General features: G+C 38.7%; 1 protein-coding gene and 1 non-coding gene across 3 annotated transcripts; one reads left to right on the forward strand and one right to left on the reverse strand.

Moving 5' to 3' along the window:
* The first annotated feature begins 3,370 nt into the window (after window positions 1-3,370).
* LOC125492072 (small nucleolar RNA R71) lies at window positions 3,371-3,477 on the forward strand. Its single transcript, XR_007268522.1, has one exon. It is a non-coding gene; the product is annotated as a small nucleolar RNA R71 (small nucleolar RNA).
* Window positions 3,478-10,330: 6,853 nt separating this feature from the next.
* Window positions 10,331-16,935, reverse strand: LOC104899579 (DEAD-box ATP-dependent RNA helicase 41). Of its 2 annotated transcripts, none has more exons than XM_010686795.4 (3): window positions 16,706-16,935; window positions 13,533-13,668; window positions 10,331-12,671 (listed from the first exon to the last, which is right to left on the reverse strand). In XM_010686795.4, the coding sequence occupies exons 2-3, from the start codon at window positions 13,600-13,602 to the stop codon at window positions 11,134-11,136; spliced, it is 1,608 nt and encodes a 535-aa protein (XP_010685097.2). In that variant the 5' UTR covers window positions 13,603-13,668; window positions 16,706-16,935; the 3' UTR covers window positions 10,331-11,133. The 2 variants fall into 2 exon arrangements, with proteins under 2 accessions (XP_010685097.2, XP_010685098.2); XM_010686796.4 differs by having other exon boundaries at window positions 13,533-13,677.
* Window positions 16,936-19,232: the final 2,297 nt, after the last annotated feature.

Genomic DNA, 19,232 nt, shown 5'->3' on the forward strand with positions numbered 1-19,232 from the left:
AGCATCCTTCTTACTCATCAAATACCGGACCGCAGAATGATCCGTATACACCACCGCCTTATTACATGTCAAGTAGGAACGGAACTTGTCAAAAGCAAATACCACGGCCAACATTTCCTTTTCCGTAGTTGCATAGTTCCGTTGAGCATCATCCAGAGTCCTACTTGCATAGGCTATCACATGTAGCCTCCCTTCCTTGCGTTGCCCAAGAACAACTCCCACTGAAAAGTCACTAGCATCGCACATTAGTTCAAAAGGCAAGCTCCAATCCGGAGCTTGCACAATGGGGGCAGAAGTAAGGGCTTTCTTAAGAGTTTCAAAAGCCTTAGTACAAGACTCATCAAACGCAAAATCAACATCTTTCTGAAGTAGATTCGTCAATGGTTTGGCTATTTGAGAGAAATCCTTGATGAAACGTCGGTAAAAACCAGCATGTCCAAGGAAAGCGCGAACTCCCGTCACCGAGTTCGGTGGCGGAAGCTTCTCAATAACCGAAACCTTTGCCGGATCTACTTCAATACCCTTTTTCGACACTTTATGCCCAAGTACAATGCCTTCCTCGACCATAAAGTGACACTTTCCCCAATTCAGTACAAGGTTCGTCTCTTGACACCTTTTTAAACAAATTCAAGATTAACCAGACATGTGTCAAAAGACGAACCACACACACTAAAGTCGTCCATGAAGACTTCAATGGAATCTTCTAGCATGTCAGAGAAGATTGCTGTCATACACCTCTGAAAAGTGGATGGGGCATTACACAAACCAAAGGGCATCCTTCGATATGCAAATGTCCCATACGGACAAGTAAAGGTGGTTTTCTCTTGGTCATCCGGATGAATGGGGATTTGAAAGAATCCGGAATAACCATCAAGAAAACAGAAGTGTGAATGACGAGCAAGCCTCTCCAACATTTGGTCAATGAAGGGAAGGGGGAAATGATCTTTCCGGGTGGATTTGTTCAGTTTCCTGTAATCAATACAGACTCTCCACCCAGTGACAGTCCTAGTTGAGATTGTTTCTCCTTTCTCATTCTCAACTATAGTCATGCCTCCTTTTTTTGGAACCACGTGAATCGGGCTCACCCACTTGCTATCTGAGATAGCATAAATGATTCCCGCGTCACGTAGTTTCAAGATCTCCTTTTTACAACCTCTTTGAGGTTGGGATTGAGCCTTCTCTGATGCTCGATGGAGGAGGCATTACTATCGATGAGATGGATACGATGCATAGCAAGAGAAGGGCTTATCCCCTTAAGGTCATCAATCGAATACCCAATGACATCTTTATATTTTTGCAAAATTCCAATCAGTTTTGATATAGAAATGTCATCAAGACTCGAATTGACAATAACAGGATAAGTACATGCATCATCAAGAAAAACATATCTAAGAGAGGAGGGAAGGGGTTTGAACTCTACCTTGGGAGGAGGCTTAGAACACTCCTCTTTTTCAGTGGATGATGCAGCTAGAACCTCAAACGCCTCATCTTGCGGTCCTCTTCCATGTCCAAGTTAAGGGTGTCGGTAAGTGCAGCATACAAATCGCTCCCAGAATCATCCACACTCATGGTGTCCTCCACCTCATCTTCCACTAGGCTTACCCGGCAAATTTTCTCCATCATAGGCCTCTTCAGTGTCTTAGAGAACTCGAACACCACCCGCTCATTAGCTACCTCAACCGTGATTGTGTCGTTTTTGCAGTTTATCACGGCACCCAAAGTCTTAGAGCTTCTCTTCCCAGAATAAGAGGAGTCTCAGGATCTTCCTCCATATCCATCACCACAAAGTCGCATGGTACAAACACATGCCCAACTTGAATCGGTATATCCTCCAACTCACCACAAGGGACTCTCACAGTGCGGTCTGCCAATTGAATCGTTTTGCGCGTAGGATGAAGAGGAAATTTCAGGTGCTTTGCAATAGAAAGGGCATCAAATTGACACTGGCTCCCAGATCGGCCAGTGCACCCTTAGGTTCTAAGTCACCTATCTTCACTGGCAAGGTGAAACTCCCGGGATCTCTTTGCTTCTTGGGCATAGTTCGTTGCACAAGAGCACTCACTTGGTAAGGTAGGGAGATAAGCTCATCTTCAAGTTTTCGCTTATTGGAGAGGATCTCTTTCAAGAATTTAGCATAAGCTGGCATTTGAGACATAGCCTCAAGGAATGGAATGTTGATTTGCAGGCTCTTCATCACATTCAGAAATTTAGTGAACTTGTCACTCAACTTTCTCTCTACCAACCTGTGAGGATAGGGAACCGGAGGCACATAGGATTTGGTTGGTGGAGGTGATGGCAATGTGTTTTTGTCACCAACTTGAACATGTGACTCATCCTTCTCCTCAACGTCCTCTTTCTCAGTTTCCTCAGCTCCACCTCCTTCTCAACAACCTCAGCTTCTCCATCCTGCTCTAACTCCCCATTCGGCATCTTAGGACCCGCATAACTTGTTCCCGACCTCAAATGAATGGCTTTGGCTTGATGGAGGTTGGGGTTAGGAATGGGTTGGCCTGGAAGTTGATTTGTGGGGTGGAGGGATTCTTCTCAGCTACTTGGGCAATTTGGGTTTCAAGCATTTTGTTGTGGGCTTGTAGCTCTTGAAACCTTTGCTCATGGTTTTGGAGAATTTGGTTCATGGATTGGAGTTGTTGGAGAATTTGGAGAGAGGTGGATCGGAAGATGGTGTAGGTTCGGGATTTTGTTTGGGGAAAGGAAGGTTGGAGGGAGGTTTTGGGTTGTTGGTCCTTTGATGTGGAGCTTGGTATGTGTTGGACCCTTGTGAGGAGGAACCACCTTGGTTATAGTTTTGGTTTTGGTTATACCCTTGCGCAAACCCTTGGTTGTGAGCTTGGTTGTACCCTTGTTGAGGTTGATTCCATCCTTGTTGAGGTTGGTTGAATCCTTGGGTGTAGTTTTGTTGAGGTTGTCTCCAACCTCCTTGTTGATTGTTCCTATACCCTTGATTCCCTGATATCCATCTCCTCTTGAATTGATTGCCGCCACATGCTCCGAATGGGTACCTCCACAATAAGAAGTATCATGGTTAGTACCACCACAAATATCACAAGAAAAAGAGTTTACCTGTGAAGGAGTAGACGATGCAAGATTGATCTTGGAGAGCTTCTTATCGAGTTGGTCCATCTTAGCTTGAATTTGATCCATGGGGTCAATTTCAAACTTTCCGCTCTTCTTAGGTTGAGCACCTCTTCGTCTTCCACCCCATGAGTAGTTCTTGATCACCTCCTCAATTGTGGACTCAAGTTGTTCTTGCGGGATCTTAGATAGTTGACCTCCCGCTCCAGCATCAAGATTGGCCCGTGAAATCGGATCAAGACCATCATAGAAGAATCGCATGAGTAGATTCTTGTTGAACTCATGGTGTGGGCATGAACGGATCATCTCCTTGAACCGCTCCCAAGCTTCGGCAAGTGTCTCATCGTTCTCTTGCTCAAATGAGGAGATCTTCCTCCTTATGTCCGCAGTCTTCCACTCCGGGAAGTATTTCTTCAAGAATGCCATCGTGACTTCTTCCCATGTAGTGAGGGAATTAGCAGGCAAGCTCTTGAGCCATGACTTTGCTTTTCCGGTAAGAGAGGACCGGAACAGGTGCATCTTGATGTAGTCAGGAGAGACATCATTAGTGGTTATCATGGCACAGATCTCGAGAAACCTGTCGAGATGGTCTAGAGGATCTTCATCTGACCCCCACAAAACTGCTCTGCTTTCACCATCCGAGTATACTGAGGGTGAATGCTGAAATTTGTAGTGGTGGTAGGGAGTCGAATTCCACCTTGAAGAACATAGGAACCCGGATTTCCGAAATCCCTAAACAGTTGTGGATTTTCTTCACCCATTTCTGATTCAACTTCACTTGATGTACTTGAGATTGGTGAAGAAGGCTCGGAACCCAAAGTCAGATTTCCCAAATTCTTCCGAAGCTTTCGCAACGTACGGTCGATTTCAAGATCTAGAGGCAATGTGGGTGAACCGTGAGTTCTTCTTCTCATGTAACACAACAAAGCTAAGCAGAGGATTAGCAAATAACAACCACAGTTAAAAAGAAAATAAAAGAAAATCAACTAAGCAAACTAAACTAAAATATACTTCAATCAATAGCACAGATTCCCCGGCAACGGCGCCATTTTGATAAGAGGTTTTTAGTGTGTCGTTCAGGCACTAAGAACCGCTTTCCAAACAATATTTATAATCCTAACAAGCAACTACTAAGGAAATAGTAAGGGCAAGTAAGGGTCGATCCACAGGAAAATGGGATTGATTAGAGTCTATCAGTCTAGACTACCTAATTGAAAGGTATTTGGGGTTTGAAAGAATGTTTGGTAACAATTAAGACTATCTATCACTAGAACAAGCAAAATCACGAGTTTAAATATCAAATAAAGACACTAGAGTTAAGGTTACTAGTATGAATAAGAACGGATGATGATTGTTAATGCGATTGTGAAGCAACAAAGACGATTATGCAAGGTTTAGTTCTCCTCTAAATACTTGAGTCCTCTCTCGAATGGTCCTCAAGAGTAATCCTTAATCTATCAACTAAATCCTCTCTCGAATGGTCTTTAGTTAATTGATTAAGAGATTCATAAGTTTGGAAAACCCCTAATGAAGGATCCCCTTAATTTCCACCAATATCTTGGTATAGAAATTAAGTTGATTCTTGGGGATGATAAAAGAGTTCAAAATCCGGTTTAAGAACGTTTGAAATCAAAATACCAAAGTATATGTGATCAATATCTATCCTAAGGTCTCAAAACACCAAGATCAATGCATAATTCTCTAATAATCACAATCACATCAACATCATATTTAAACCCTAATTCATACTTTCACCCTAACCCTAGATTATGAAACTACTCACTAATCATGGAGTTAAAGCAATTAAACAATGAATCTATGACTAATCTAAGGTTAAACATGATTAAGAAATTATTAAACTAATAGAAATCGCAATTATTAAACTAAGAGAATGAAGATCTTAAATAATATGAGAACATAAACAAACACCAAGAGAATGAAATAAAAACTAAAACTTTGAATTGAATTGAATAAAAGTACCTTGAATGTAAATCGAATCACAAAACTATGATCTCTAATCTCAATTACCAATGAAAACTCCAATGTTTTCTCTCTAATACCAAACCCTAAAAAGTTGTGTGAAAGATAGAATAAAGCGTAAGTCCCAACTCCTCTCGAAAAGAGGGTTTAATGATCGATTGTTTTTTTCCGGATCGTGAGGTGCGGGCGCACCAAAAGGAGGTGCGGGCGCACCTTGCTCAGGTGCGGGCGCACCAGACTTCAGGTGCGGGCGCACCTGAGTCTTCTGCCTCAGGGTGGAACTCTCTTCGTCAAATGGTGCGGGCGCACCAGATGAAGGTGCGGGCGCACCAGATGAAGGTGCGGGCGCACCAAATGTAAGGTGCGGGCGCACCAATGTAGTCTGTTTTGTGCTCCAAAATTGGTCGATGGTGCGGGCGCACCAGTGGCTTGTGCGGGCGCACCATCGTGTGCGGGGCATACCAAGCGCACCTCAGGCTACCTTTCAGCCTCTAGCTCGATCCCTTATGCCATGTCTCGCATTTCTCGACCCCGAAGAGGGCAATACCTGCAATAGAAACACGAACAAACATGGTGAAAGCATATGTGCTAGAAATTCGATCGAAATAGATCGAAAATCTAGCAAAATGTCACTATGACCAAGTACGATCACGTGAATGAAATAGAAGGGAAAAGTGAGGAGAAAGAAGGAAGAAAAGGAGGAAAAGGGAGCTAAAACAAGCCAAAAGAAGGTCATAAAGTGCGTTAGAAACGCACTTATCAGGCTGGCCACCCTAGAGTCCCTTGTGGGCTCTAGGTCTTTCTTTAGTTGATCCAAATTGACTTAAGTGTGACCTTGTAGGATCCATTTAAGTGGGCTTCGTGTTTATTATTTACTAACCCAAAGTTCTATAACATTCTCTATTAGCAAGACGTAAAGACGACCAAATTAAATAAACTTATTATCTCCATGATAGGATCCACATTATATTTAGCAACTGCATTAGAATTGAGGACATAATTCCTTCAATCTCCCACTTATCCGAGATGACTGTGCAATATTCAAATTCCTTAAGTCTCTCAGTGTCTAATTTAATAATCTATTCGACAATGCCAAATGTAGGTTAGGTTTGAATCATTTGATCATGTTATAGACTTGTACTAACCTATCAAGCACATATAAGCCATTTATCAATTTAGCACTAGCACTAGCATAGAACATGATACTATAGGAAATGGAACAACGGTTGTTCTTTAATTATTTCAAAACAAAAACATTCATCATCCAAAAAGGAAACAGAAATAATGTTCTTAATGATCGACGAAACAAAATAACAATCATTAAGTTCTAGAATTAAGCCAGCTCGCAAATGTAGACTATAGCTTTCTATGGCAAGCACAGAAACCGGTGCTCCATTTCTAACACGAAGCTCTACCTCGCCCTTTGCCAGCCTCCTACTTCTTCTTAGTTCGTGTACATCATTAACTATGTGAGAACCACAACCAGTATCCAATACCAATAAAGAAGTCACTAGTAGAATAAATGTTATTTGCTGTGGTCAAAAGTGGCATATTGCTGCGATTTTGGGCGCGCAGCAATTAAGGGGGCAGCAATAGGTAATACTTATATTGCTACGGTTTTAAACCGCAGCAATATCTAGAAATATTGCTGCAGTTTTGAGGCCAAACCGCAGCAATATATTTTTTTTTTATCAAATTCACAAGATATATTGCTGCGGTTTCTTGGAAAAACCGCAGCAATAGGTAGTAGTACATGTAAAAAACAAAAAAAAATTCCATTTTGTCATCAAATTTAAAAGACAAAAAGGCTAAAAAAAAAGAAAACACTACTGATTAAAACTAATGACAAAAAAATATTATACAAAATTCAAAAATATAAACAATACAAATTGAAATATATTTTTACAATATAGGTAGGGCATAGTATAAAAAAATCAAAAATATAATAAAGAAACAACTAACTCAAAAAATACATTAAGAAGATATAAGTAACTGATCTAAAAAACAAAAAAAAAAAGTCAAGAAAAAAACTAAAACAAAAAATCTACCCACACATCTGAAAACGAAAAAAATCAAAACAAAAATCTTAAAACCAAAAATCTACTTACAACGCTTAAAAATGAAAAAAAAGGAAACGAAAACAAAAAAAGAACAAAATAGATCGAACGGTCGACGAAGATGAACCACCATCGGCTGTCAAAGGTCTGCGAGCGACGACGAAGGTCTGCAAGCGACGACGAAGACTCGGTGAACGACGAAGGTCTGCGAGCGACGAACAATGGTTTGCGAGCAACGAAGAATGGTTTGCGAGCGACGAACCACGGTTGAATTTGGCGGACGAACGTTGGTCGTGGTTGAATTTTTGGCGGACGAACATTGGTCGTGGTTGTCATCGGCGAGTTATTAGGGTTCAGGTGAGAAGGAATTGAGTGAGGGAGTTGGGGAAGAAGATGAGAGCGTCGGTGTTGGTGAGAGAGGAAGGAGAAAGTGAAGAGAGAGAGAGATAGGAGAATGAAGGCGTGAGAGGAAGAGGGAGGAAGGGCGTGTGATTGAGAGGAGAGGAGAGGAGAGAGAGAGATGCGTGAAACTTGAGCGGAGAGTGAGAAGAGAGAGAGAGGGGAGAGGGGCACGGTTTTTTTATGGTTTAGTGAGAGGGTGTTGTATTAGACAGCCTTATATAATATTGGGCCTCTATATTGCTGCGGTTTATTTATAGAACCGCGAGCAATACATTAAATATTAATATTTTAATGTATTGCTCGGTTTTTTTATAAAAGCAGCAATATAGCTGGTCAAGTAGTCAATTAAATTTGAAAATTTATCACATTACTATCTATTGCTGCGGTTTTGGGCGGGAACCGCAACAATATTGTCAATTTCTATTTTTTCTTTTCTTTTTGCGTGTTATATTGCTGCGTATAGGTGAAACTGCAACAATATCACCGCAGCAAATAGCATTTGTTCTACTAGTGAGTAGAAGTCAAATTGATTTATATAACAAATATACCTGAAGTAGAAGCACCCAACTTCTTTTCCTCCAAGTATTGAGGGCAGTTCCTCTTCCAATGTCCAATCTTGTGACAGTGGAAGCCCTTGCTTTTCGCGGCTACCTTAGGCTTGGTCGTTGGCTTAGGTTTTTTAGCAACAATGGCAACTTTCTTGCCTTTGTCCTTTTTTCCTACCCATTTCTTCTTAAAACCCTTTCCCTTTTTGAACCATAAAAACTTATTTCTTTGTTTCTTTAGGAATGTTCTTCTCAGCATTGACTAACAACCCATGCAACTCTTGCAAAGTCTTTTTAGACTCATTCAAGTTATCCTGAACTGATTAAAGTTGTCACACAATGAATGGAGAATGATGTCAGTAGCCAACTCTACCCTATAAGGGAATCCAAGTCGTTTCATGTTCTCAAAAAGACCTATCATATTGAAAATATGGGGGCCAACCGCTTTGACTCGGCTTCATGTGACATTCCAGTATCTCCTTATTGGTCTCATACTGCTCAACTTGAGATTGTGTCTGGAACATGGCCTGCAACTCTTGCATGATGGTGTAAGCATCCTTGGTTTTGAACCTCTTTCGGAGATCCGACTCCATGGCTGCCACCATCAGACAAGTGATTGGTACAGACCTATCATTAGCCTACTTAGCACGACATTTTTCTACTTCAGTTGATTCATCATTAATCATTGGAATTGGGGTTTCTAAGACATCCTCTCGACCCTCAGACCTCAAAACGAGTCTTAGGGTTCTTTCCCAATTAATGAAGTTTTCCCCATTAAGCTTGTCCTTTTCGAGAGAAGGATGAATTTTGAAAACGGAGTTGTTGTTGTTATTAGTCATAGTACCTACAGACAGAAAAGAAAAGCAAAGTTCAATTTTATGTTTATAAAATAACCAAAAAAAAAACATGAAAAGGTATCTAGGTTGGTCACTCTATTTAATTTTAATGTCCCGATTTAAATGAGTGAATACAAGATCCTATCAACATGCAACACTAAGCGGATTGGAGGCTTTATCTTAAGGTTACATTCTCAAGGTAAGTAAATTCTTTTACTAATCCTAACACCTTATAATTCTTATTTATATAGGAAAACATTCATGCTTAACTATCTCTTACTTCCAAATCGAAAACGCTTTTGATGATTTTGTTAAGGATAACCAAACTAAGTAATAAAATTTTTACAAAAGGTCTTCTGTGCGTTTTATTTGATGATTTTCGGGACATTCTAAGCGTACGAGAACCTCCCGCTTCGACTGCAGTGGTGTATTAGTCAACAATATTAGAATATAGAATATTTTGTAAATTTTTTTGTGTAATAATCTATTTTAGGTTATAGTAGATTATGATGTAAATGCTTTCTTATCTTCTAGCCTTAGACTACGTTTGTAATGATGTATATTAACCAAGTTTAGCAATGATAATATTCAAGGGATTAATCTCTAAAAGTTGTCTTTTCTTCCGTTATTTCATACTTCTTTTTGATTTTTTAATTTCTTCTTTTCTTGGGCTTTTAAGATTTGACTGAAATTGAACTAATTTGTGATGAGAGTGAGTGAGAAAGTATGAGAGTAGGAATGAGTTTGGTTATATAAATACATGAGGGATGAAACATGTATATATTTTGGTGTATTTGATGCGTTAATAGAAAAACTAGGACATCATTTAGCAACTCAACACTCATTTATTGTGTTAGAAAGATACTCATTGTATATCTATATGTGCCAAAATTTTAAAGATATGCCTTTGTGTATGGACAATTGATTCAATTGCTATGACAAGTATATTATTCTCGTTGAATAACCTATTAATGTGGATGCTTATCCATTCCAATTACATAAGGGGAAAAGTTTCGTCAATTATTTTTGTCATCTAACTTAAGCTAACAAGTGCATATGTCATAGAATATGTCGGTTCTTATGAAATAAAAGTATGAGATAGGACAAAATTTTCCCATCTCAGAAATGGAAGTATCAATTCTCGTTATATAATTTGACCTCCTTGACCCCTACTAATTCTCTATCTTTTTTCATATCCCTTACATTGTGGTCCATATATGTGCCAAGCATAAGACCATGTTTTTCTTATGGATAGAGGGATTAAGCTTGGGAGAACTCGTAATCTTGAGCCCACTTAACCCATGCAAACAGTAAAACTGGTCATAATCCGCTGATCCGCATGAAGTGAGCTAGATATACACGTAACACCTGCCCACATTTGGGCTTGGCGGTTGGTAGTTCCCAAACTTGACATAAATTAGAACATTATAACCTTCTCTTTGTCATATGATACTCCATCAACAAGTAATAAGTCACATTATCTCAACCTGTTCATGATCAAGAATATACTATGCTTTCACTATATTATCCACAGCAATAGTTGTTTTTTTATTGTTTCTCTTTTACATCCCCTCTCCACCAATTTATTGGAGTAGAAGTATGATTCAAATTCTCAGCATAATTGATTTGTAATTTAGGAATATAACAACATTTTCTATCCCAAAGAAGTATGCACACATCCGAGCCATTGTGATCGATGGCAGAAGGTTTAGTACAGTAGTACTTCCATCCAGAGCTTCTGAGGCAGTGTCCTGCGGACGAGTCCTACTGACCTCTCAACTGGGTACCAGCCCACTTCACAAAAAAAAAAAAAAAAAAATGTGACTGCCTGATCAAGACTTTTAAGAGCATCATCAAGTAGAACAATAAACTCAGCCGCCCTTCTATCTCTGATACCCAAATATGCAATCTGGAATTCTGGTGGGTATCTTTGGTTATATTGATCCAGGGGAGGAGAAAGAAGTTCTACTTCTTGAAGGCCTTAGGCCTTGGACTTTGTTCCCTTTCGAAAAACGTTCATTAGAACTTTAGAATCAGTGGATTTTTCCTTGCAAAATTGCATAGTAGGAAGACTAGGAAGCCCAAGCAATCAGGGTACCACATTATCAATGTACCTCTGGCCAGCACCCGGCCCAATGTTGCATCTCAGCCACTAGGACTCGTTGTAAGTAGATTAGTAGAATTTTGAGGATGTCCATCGTGGGACCAGATATACAAGTCTCAAGCACCATGTTTCCTTTTCTTCCGGCTCTTACTCATGGAAACAAGATATGTTGTGAACCTTGAATTAGCAAGCTCCTTCGGGACAGCAGCTCTAGATGATTTCAATACGTCAACCAATTCCGGGAACACTTTCTTGTTCTCCTCATTTATGAACACAATTGCATTACCCTCCTCTCCACGACGAGAGGCCCTGCCAATCAAGTGGATGTACTCCTTCATCGAATTTGGCATGTCAAACACTATAACCTGCCTCACGCTCACGAGGTCCACTCCACGGCCCAATAAACCAGTTGCTACTAGCACAGATACTTCACCCATCAAAAAACACCTTATAATCTCTCTCCTTTCACTCATGGACTTTTCACCATGGATAGAGAGAGCTTTGACTCTCGTTGTAATGTTAATTGCCTCAGCTAAGAGATCTGCCCCCAGCCTTGAAGCCACAAACACAACCACTGGTGGCCTATAATGCTGCTTGCTCATCAGTATGTCAAAAAGCTTTTGCTTTTTGTGTTTCGACTCCACCCATATAGCTATCTGCTTTACAGCAAGGTTTGCCTTATTTGGCTTTCCAACAAAGACAACCGCCAAAGCTTTTGCCATTGAGTGTGACATCTTCTCAACTTCAGCAGATAATGTGGCAGAAAACATAAGAACCTGGGGACATGAAAGAGCCCTAAAGAGCTGCATCACCTGATCACGGAAGCCTCTCTGAAGCATACAGTCAACTTCATCAACCACAAACATGGATATACTATCTAACTCAATATCGTGCTTAGTTAACAGATCAATCAGCCTTCCAGGAGTTCCAACAATCAGTTCCACACCTTGTTGGATGCGGTAGACCTGGCCGGCCATAGCATCACCACCAATCACAAGTGCAGTCTTAAATGGCAAACCCTTTCCAAGTAACTTTGCTTCTTCCTCAACTTGCACACACAGCTCCCTAGTTGGTGTAAGAACCATTGCCAATGGCTTTCTCTTGTTCAATTGACCACGAGAAAAATTCGCGCAACGAGTGATAATTGGGATCAGATATGAAGCAGTTTTGCCAGATCCGGTCTCAGCTGAAACAAGAAGACTGTTCCCATTTAAAGCAGCTGGTATAGCTTGCATTTGGACTGGTGTTGGCAGTTCGAATTCCATGGACTCAATGTTCTGAAGGAGCTTCACTGGAAGGTCACAAGAAGAAAATGACAAAACAGGTGGAAGGACAGAGCCACATCTAACAGAAATATGAAGTCTCTCTCTCAGTAGTGCAGTTTCTTCATCAGAGAGCAGACGAGAGCTTGACCCTCTTTCAGTATCTCTCACATAGAAGCATTCATCACTAGTAGGTAATCGTTTCTGAACAGGAAGTGAGGAGGGAAACTTTGACTTGGCAATTCTTTCCAGAAGTATCTTTTTACACTGCAAGCTGCAAATATCATCATCTGTCTCATCACAAATGTACTCCCCATAGCGACCACAAATGGCACAACAAGGTTCTCCTGGTTCAGCTTCTCTTTGATCCCAGCATCTTACTTTCACTTCGTCTGAAACATCAAAAATTTATGCAGCAATATGCAGATTTCAGATTTAAGGAGAAATATTAGACAATTAATGTGTTCATCTAAACTAGTATATCAAATGGTGTTAATAGAAGGAAAATCAATTGTCTAATTTACAATATCATTCTCCGGCAGTAGCCCCCATGGCCCCATGTACCTAACAAGTAATAATTCCCAAAGAAAAGCTAAACCTAGATCTTCCCGTTCAAGTTTCCTCGAAACAGTACCTCCAAAAGCATCTCCAGACTATAGTAAGGAACCTCAATCTATCATCATCTGACCACTGGCAAGTTGCTTAAGAGAAGCAACACAATTGAAAAGAAAAGAAAGGCCATAACACATACAGTACATGTAACAATGTCACAATTAAAGATCTCAATGAGCTCTAACAATAAAACAATCATAACAGACCCCAAAAAACAGGAGAATGCAATGGGTGACTCCAACAAATTACCTAAAGTGAAATAAAACACATGTATTGAACTACTCTATAATCCTACAACCTGGTAGCCTTACCAATGGAAAGGTACGGCTCGGCACATAGGTATAGCCTATAGGAGGCTAGGAGCTCAAAGTTCTTGACTACAACTTATGGTCAATTTATGATCAACTACGATTTATCCACAATAAACTCATAGACAATAAAATGAAGATAGCCATACTTCCCGTTTACAGGTATACAACACATGTTTAGAGCAGAAAAAAATGATATTTATTACAAAGTCTTAACTCTCAACAGAGCATTAATTAGACACAACGTCTTAACTCTAAACAGAGCATTAATTAGACACAAAACACTTGCAACTATGACAAAACAACCAACAACATGATTTATGAAACGTGTACCTGCATTGTCTTCATCAGTTCCAGTAGAACAAGAATAATCTAACTCATGATCAATGCTGCCCACCTCCATCTGTAAAGCAGAAATCCAGAATTCTGTGGCTACAATTTGTCAATTCCTAAGCCTTTTCAACATCTCCTGAAAATTCTAAGAAGAATGGGTGAAACTTGAAATAAAATCATTTTTTAGCAAATTCTTCTTGCAATTTGCATTGTATTCATACTGCATAGATCAAAACTCGAGGTGATGAAAGCTAAGTTAACCAATTTCATCCCTTTAAAAGCAAATTTTGTGTTGGGAGCATGCCTTTGGGATTCACACTTTATTGATCTATACAACTCAAGATTAGAGAAGGCAATCTTAGAGTCGGGTTTATATGTGTTTGTCTCATGCTCAATGCATGGGACATGGAGAAAGTCCAAAGTGGTTGTTTCCCAAAAGTGAAGTGCTATATCACAGGTTCACAGTCTTAGACATGGATCCAACTGAATACTGATAAGCGCATATATTTCTATATTTTTGTCCCCTAAAATTAGTCTTCTGGTTGTCTTCTATGTGTTATTTTATAATATTTATTAACTTTTATCAATAAGTTATTTATGTCCATAGTATATTTTATTGAATAATTAGCTTAAATAGTGTGTTTTTTTTTTATTATAGGTTATCACAAGTGGACAACAAAATGAAAGTTGAAGAAAATAGTGCAAGCCCAAACCAATCACACGTGAGAAGTAAAAGGAAGCAAAATTCATCTTGTTTCTTACTTCACATCTCACGGGAAACTTCAATCAAAGAAAGTAGAAAACTTTCTTCCTTTCTTCATTCATTCATTATAGCAGAGTAAGATAAAAATTGGAGATTTTCTTATTTCTAATTCAACGACCAATTCAGTAAAGCAAAGAGAAATTGTTCCCTTAATTCAAGATTCTTCACCGAATTCAAGAGTCTAATTTAGGGAATATGGATCATATGAGATTTTTTCCTTTCATCTTTGCAAGTAATTTCCCTAAAGATGATAATTGGGGATTTTTCAATTGGGTATATAAATCCCTAATTTCTACCAAAAAGAGACACACGAGCAGAGCGACATAAATTTAGAGTTGTGAGAGCAAGGTAGTAATACAAGGAGATCCGAGGCTACGAGATTAAGGAGTATTGCAAGAGAGTGGTCGACATTGGTGGAGAATCAAGTGCAGCGGCTGCCTTGAGTTAATCCAAATTTCATAAGTTTCTCTCTACTTTGTTGTTTAATTCTCTAGTTCTTGTGATTGAACTTGTTGATATACTTGTTAATTAGATGTTATTTTGGTTTCTAATTTCTGATTTTGGTGTAAGTGTTTGAACGCTGAGTTTATTCACATTTCAATATTAAGTATGGTATTTATTCAATTCATATGGTTGTTTCTAGAATTAAAAGTTTAATACTTTATGCTTGTGATAGTGCACGATTACATGTATACAGTAACTAAGCTATACTAGATTTCTATTAGGCGCGGCGTTTAATAGTTATTTAGATTTGTTAACGGCTTAATATTATTGTTGTGAGCGGCTCATGGTAATTTTATTGAGTTTATGAATTGATCTGATAAAGGAAGTTTACCGGGGTTGGCAATATTTTAGCAAGATTCTAAGTTTTTAGTGAGCTTAATAACGAACTGATCGCGGCGGTAGTTCGACAACCTATTTACTAAACTTATTATTGAACTAGACCAAATGGCTGGGATTAAGAAACTAAATTGTGTTTAATTTATCCATGATCGAACCTGAGTTTTGTTGGTTGCTTGTTTGTCACTTGTATATAGTAGTCTAGTATTATTATTAGTAGTTATAAATATTACAGTTACTAGTCAACACTATTCCAAACACCCCCATTCTATGTTCATAGTAGTAAATCATGTATATATTAGTAGTCATATTCTTTATGTGCATAATAGTTTATTATTTTCGTTGTGAGCTAACTTTGAGAGTTATGAATTTTAATAATCTTCTCGTGGGATCGACCCTTTCTTACCCTTTTACTATTTGTTAATATTTTTGAAGGAATAAGATAGGTATTATAAATTATTAATTTGTATACGGTAAACGACACGTATCAAATACCTAAAGCTAGCAACCATGATTGAACAGACTCTACATAGACCCTAACTTTAGCTTAGAATTCATGTTTGCATAGAAACAAAAGTTGCTTAGTTTCTTATGTGTGCATAAATTCTGTGTAAACTAAAGCTCCTGAATTCATAAAAGGCTTAACCCCTCAAGTAATCCTGGTAAATTAGAGTCGATTATGTTCCTAGTTGATTATAATCAAAGAATTGCTCACATCATTCAATGCAAAATTTTTTGGACTACAATGTCTATTAAGCCATTTCCAACATCAGTCAGCACAATAAACTGTGAAGTACACTCATGCACCCCACAATTAATATGGATATAATCCTCTCATAGACCAGCCTTTCTCATTGATGTCCACCTTCATTTCGTTTATCTATTTTTTTTAGCTATAAACGTTCAAGCTTTCACCAAGAAACTTATGGCAAATTCTATCAGCTCCATATACCAACGGCAAACAGTACAAGCAGGATAAAACCGAAATGCTAGCCGTAATCAATACAGAAAACTAAACAAGTGCTCGAAAACTAATCGATATATGTATACCAATATATATATTTTTTTGATAAAAGAGAAAATACCAATTATTACTAAGACCAACGAAGCTAGACTATGATAATAGTAAAAACCTGCAATATACAATTTTTTTTCATATAACAGATGTATAGAAACCCTAACTGCAAAACCGCTTCCATTATTAACTGCAACACCAACACCCGTCTGATTTAAAACTCACAAAACTCGATTACAAAGCCAACCCACCTCACCACCTACTCAAACTAACCAACCCATCAATTCGCAATTCAGTAAAGGAAGAAATGGAGGATTTCTTTTATCTTTTTCGATGAAAAAAGTTGGAGGAATTGTATGTTCCGAAATCACCATGAAGTTCAAATAATTGAATTTAGAGCACATACATAACCTTCGAAATCGAATATTTGGAGTTGGCTCTACAACTCATTATGAATACTTAAAGATTGGGATTTGATAAATTGAATAAGGACAACAAACTAACAACCAATGAACACAAACAACAATTTAGCAATTAGGTTAAAATTACATTTACCTCATTCGAATTTTTAGAAATTGTTGGGGCGAGGCGTGGGTTCCAGTATCTGGTGGTCAGCAGACAGAGACGAGTTTGATGGTGCGGTGGCCGGCCGTCAGTGGAGAAGGGCGAGCAGACGTGAAATTGTAAATTTGTGAACCCGAAAACAAAGATGGAGGGAACAGGGAAGTGGGATCAAGGTACGAGGGAGGAGGGACTGGTAGCCCCCACTTTGTTCGGGTATGTTGAACTAGCTTTAATGAATACACGCAATAATAATTTTTTGTAAAGATAAATCTCTACTACCTCCGTTCTCTTTTAGTTGCAACGTTTGACAAATTGCACTATTCATATTCTTTTATTTGACCACATTTATTGATTTACATGTTAAACAAAATATAGTCATGTGAGGTCTTGTTTGATTCGTTTCGATGTAAGCTTTCATAATATCAAATTTTTATAATTTTTACTTACATACAATTAGAGATAAAATGATTTGAAATTGTACATTGACAAGCGTGAAAGTCAAAACGTTGCAACTAAATAAAAACAGAGGGAGTATTATATAAGAGAAGCAGGAGCAATGATGTATTTTTTTTGAAATGTCTATTTTGTGCCTCTTCTCTTTCTAAATTACAAAACGAATGTCAAAATCAAAATCGACACTAAAAGAAAACTATCGAAAATTAATTTGCAATACTCACTCACAAATCACTTAAAAGAAGAAACTTTACAAATCACTCATTGTAGGCATAAATTTTTTATTATATGCCACGTCACGCATTAAAGTCAAATGTTGACTTTTGTTAATAAATGATCATCTAAATTAATTAATTTGGGCTCACTATTAAACGTGGCCTATTAATTAAATCATTTATTATTGAGTCTTGGACTCATTAAATGAAAGTTGGACTGTTATGTCTATGAGGCCCAAGAGGTAGGTCAAATGGAAACCCTAGGGTTCTCCTAACTCTATAAATAGAGAGCTCCTCCTCATTTGTCAAAGAACAAAAAAAGAGAAGACTAAAAAAGAGAGAGAGAAAGCTGCTCCAGAGTTCAGAAACTCTCCCACTCCACGCATTCAAATCAAATCAAATCATCCAATTTAGAAGAAGAACAACAAGCATCAAAGCCGTTCTATTCTAAAAAACCATACTTGAAGGAGATCAAGCCGGAGGCCCTCATTCAAGAAAAATCAAATCATTCGTGGAGATCGAATCAGTGGATATTTAATTTAGAGATTGTACTCATAATTTTATATTAATAAAATTATAATTTGTTCACATATTTTGATTCCATTTTGCAGACATCTAAAATTTGTGTTTACAAATTTTTGGCACGCTCGGTGGGACATCTCTACCACTCATCTCATTTTTCAAACAAAGTTCAAATCTTTTCCAAGCAATGGCACCAAAGAAAAACATCTCTCATCCTGATGTGGAGAATCCTGATCAATTCCAGCGAAAATCCATGACTCTAGGTGATTTTATTGATGATGTAACCCTTGGTTTCCATACTAGGGGTACGAAGAAGGCTGCTATCAGGAGTGCTGCTTCCAACTTGCGCGCGGCATCTATACCTACCAAATTGCGCACTAAACCAAGCCTTTCATCCACTTCAGAATCATCCATGGCGCCACTTTTCCTTGGAGCGCATGAAGTTGATGTACTTAATGCAAACCCTTTCACACATGAGAAGTCAGATGATCTCTGAAGGGTTCTCCCGAATCCTCTTAAACCAATGAACGTGTCTAACGATGATGATGATTGTAACAGTGGTTTCTCCTCATCATCACATCCATCAATTCTGCATCTGTTCAAAGCAATTCAAGAGCCCGACGTTGCTACTGTCATGGTACATGAAGCCAAAACAATTGAAGAACAATTGGTCGAGATGAAGAATCTCATCCAAAGGATGATGAAGGATGGAGAAGAAAAAGACGCCCAGATTGCTGCCTTGCAGAAGAAGCTTGAAAACGCCCTTGTGAAAGTGATTCGGATGCCGACAGCAATCGAAGTCGCGGATCCAAACATAGCTCGAAGGATGAACAACCAGAAGGTGATGCAGTAAGTGTTCAAAGAATCCAGGATATGATAGCCAGTGCGCTCAAAATGCAATTGGTTGGAGATTCTCATGGCAATTATCGTTATGTAAAGCCATATACCAAGCGGATTGACAAGATGAAAATGCCAAGTAGCTATCAACCTCCAAAATTTCAACAATTTGATGGCAAGGGAAACCCTAAGCAGCATATAGCACATTTTGTGAGACTTGCAACAATGCTGGGACCAGGGAGATTTGCTTGTTAAGCAATTTGTTCGTTCCCTCAAGGGAATCGCCTTCGATTGGTACACAGATCTCTCACCAGAATCCATCAGCAGTTGGGACCAGATGGAGGAAGAGTTCATGAACAGTTTTACAGTACGCGTCGCATAGTAAGCATGACAGATTAACCAAGACGCAACAATGGAAGGACGAGCCTGTTGTTGATTACATCAATCGATGGCGTGCTCTGAGTCTGGAGTGCAAGGATCGCCTTCAGAAA

This window comes from Beta vulgaris, chromosome 7 (genome assembly GCF_026745355.1).
Source record: "Beta vulgaris subsp. vulgaris cultivar EL10 chromosome 7, EL10.2, whole genome shotgun sequence".
NCBI classification, from domain to species: Eukaryota; Viridiplantae; Streptophyta; class Magnoliopsida; order Caryophyllales; family Amaranthaceae; genus Beta; species Beta vulgaris.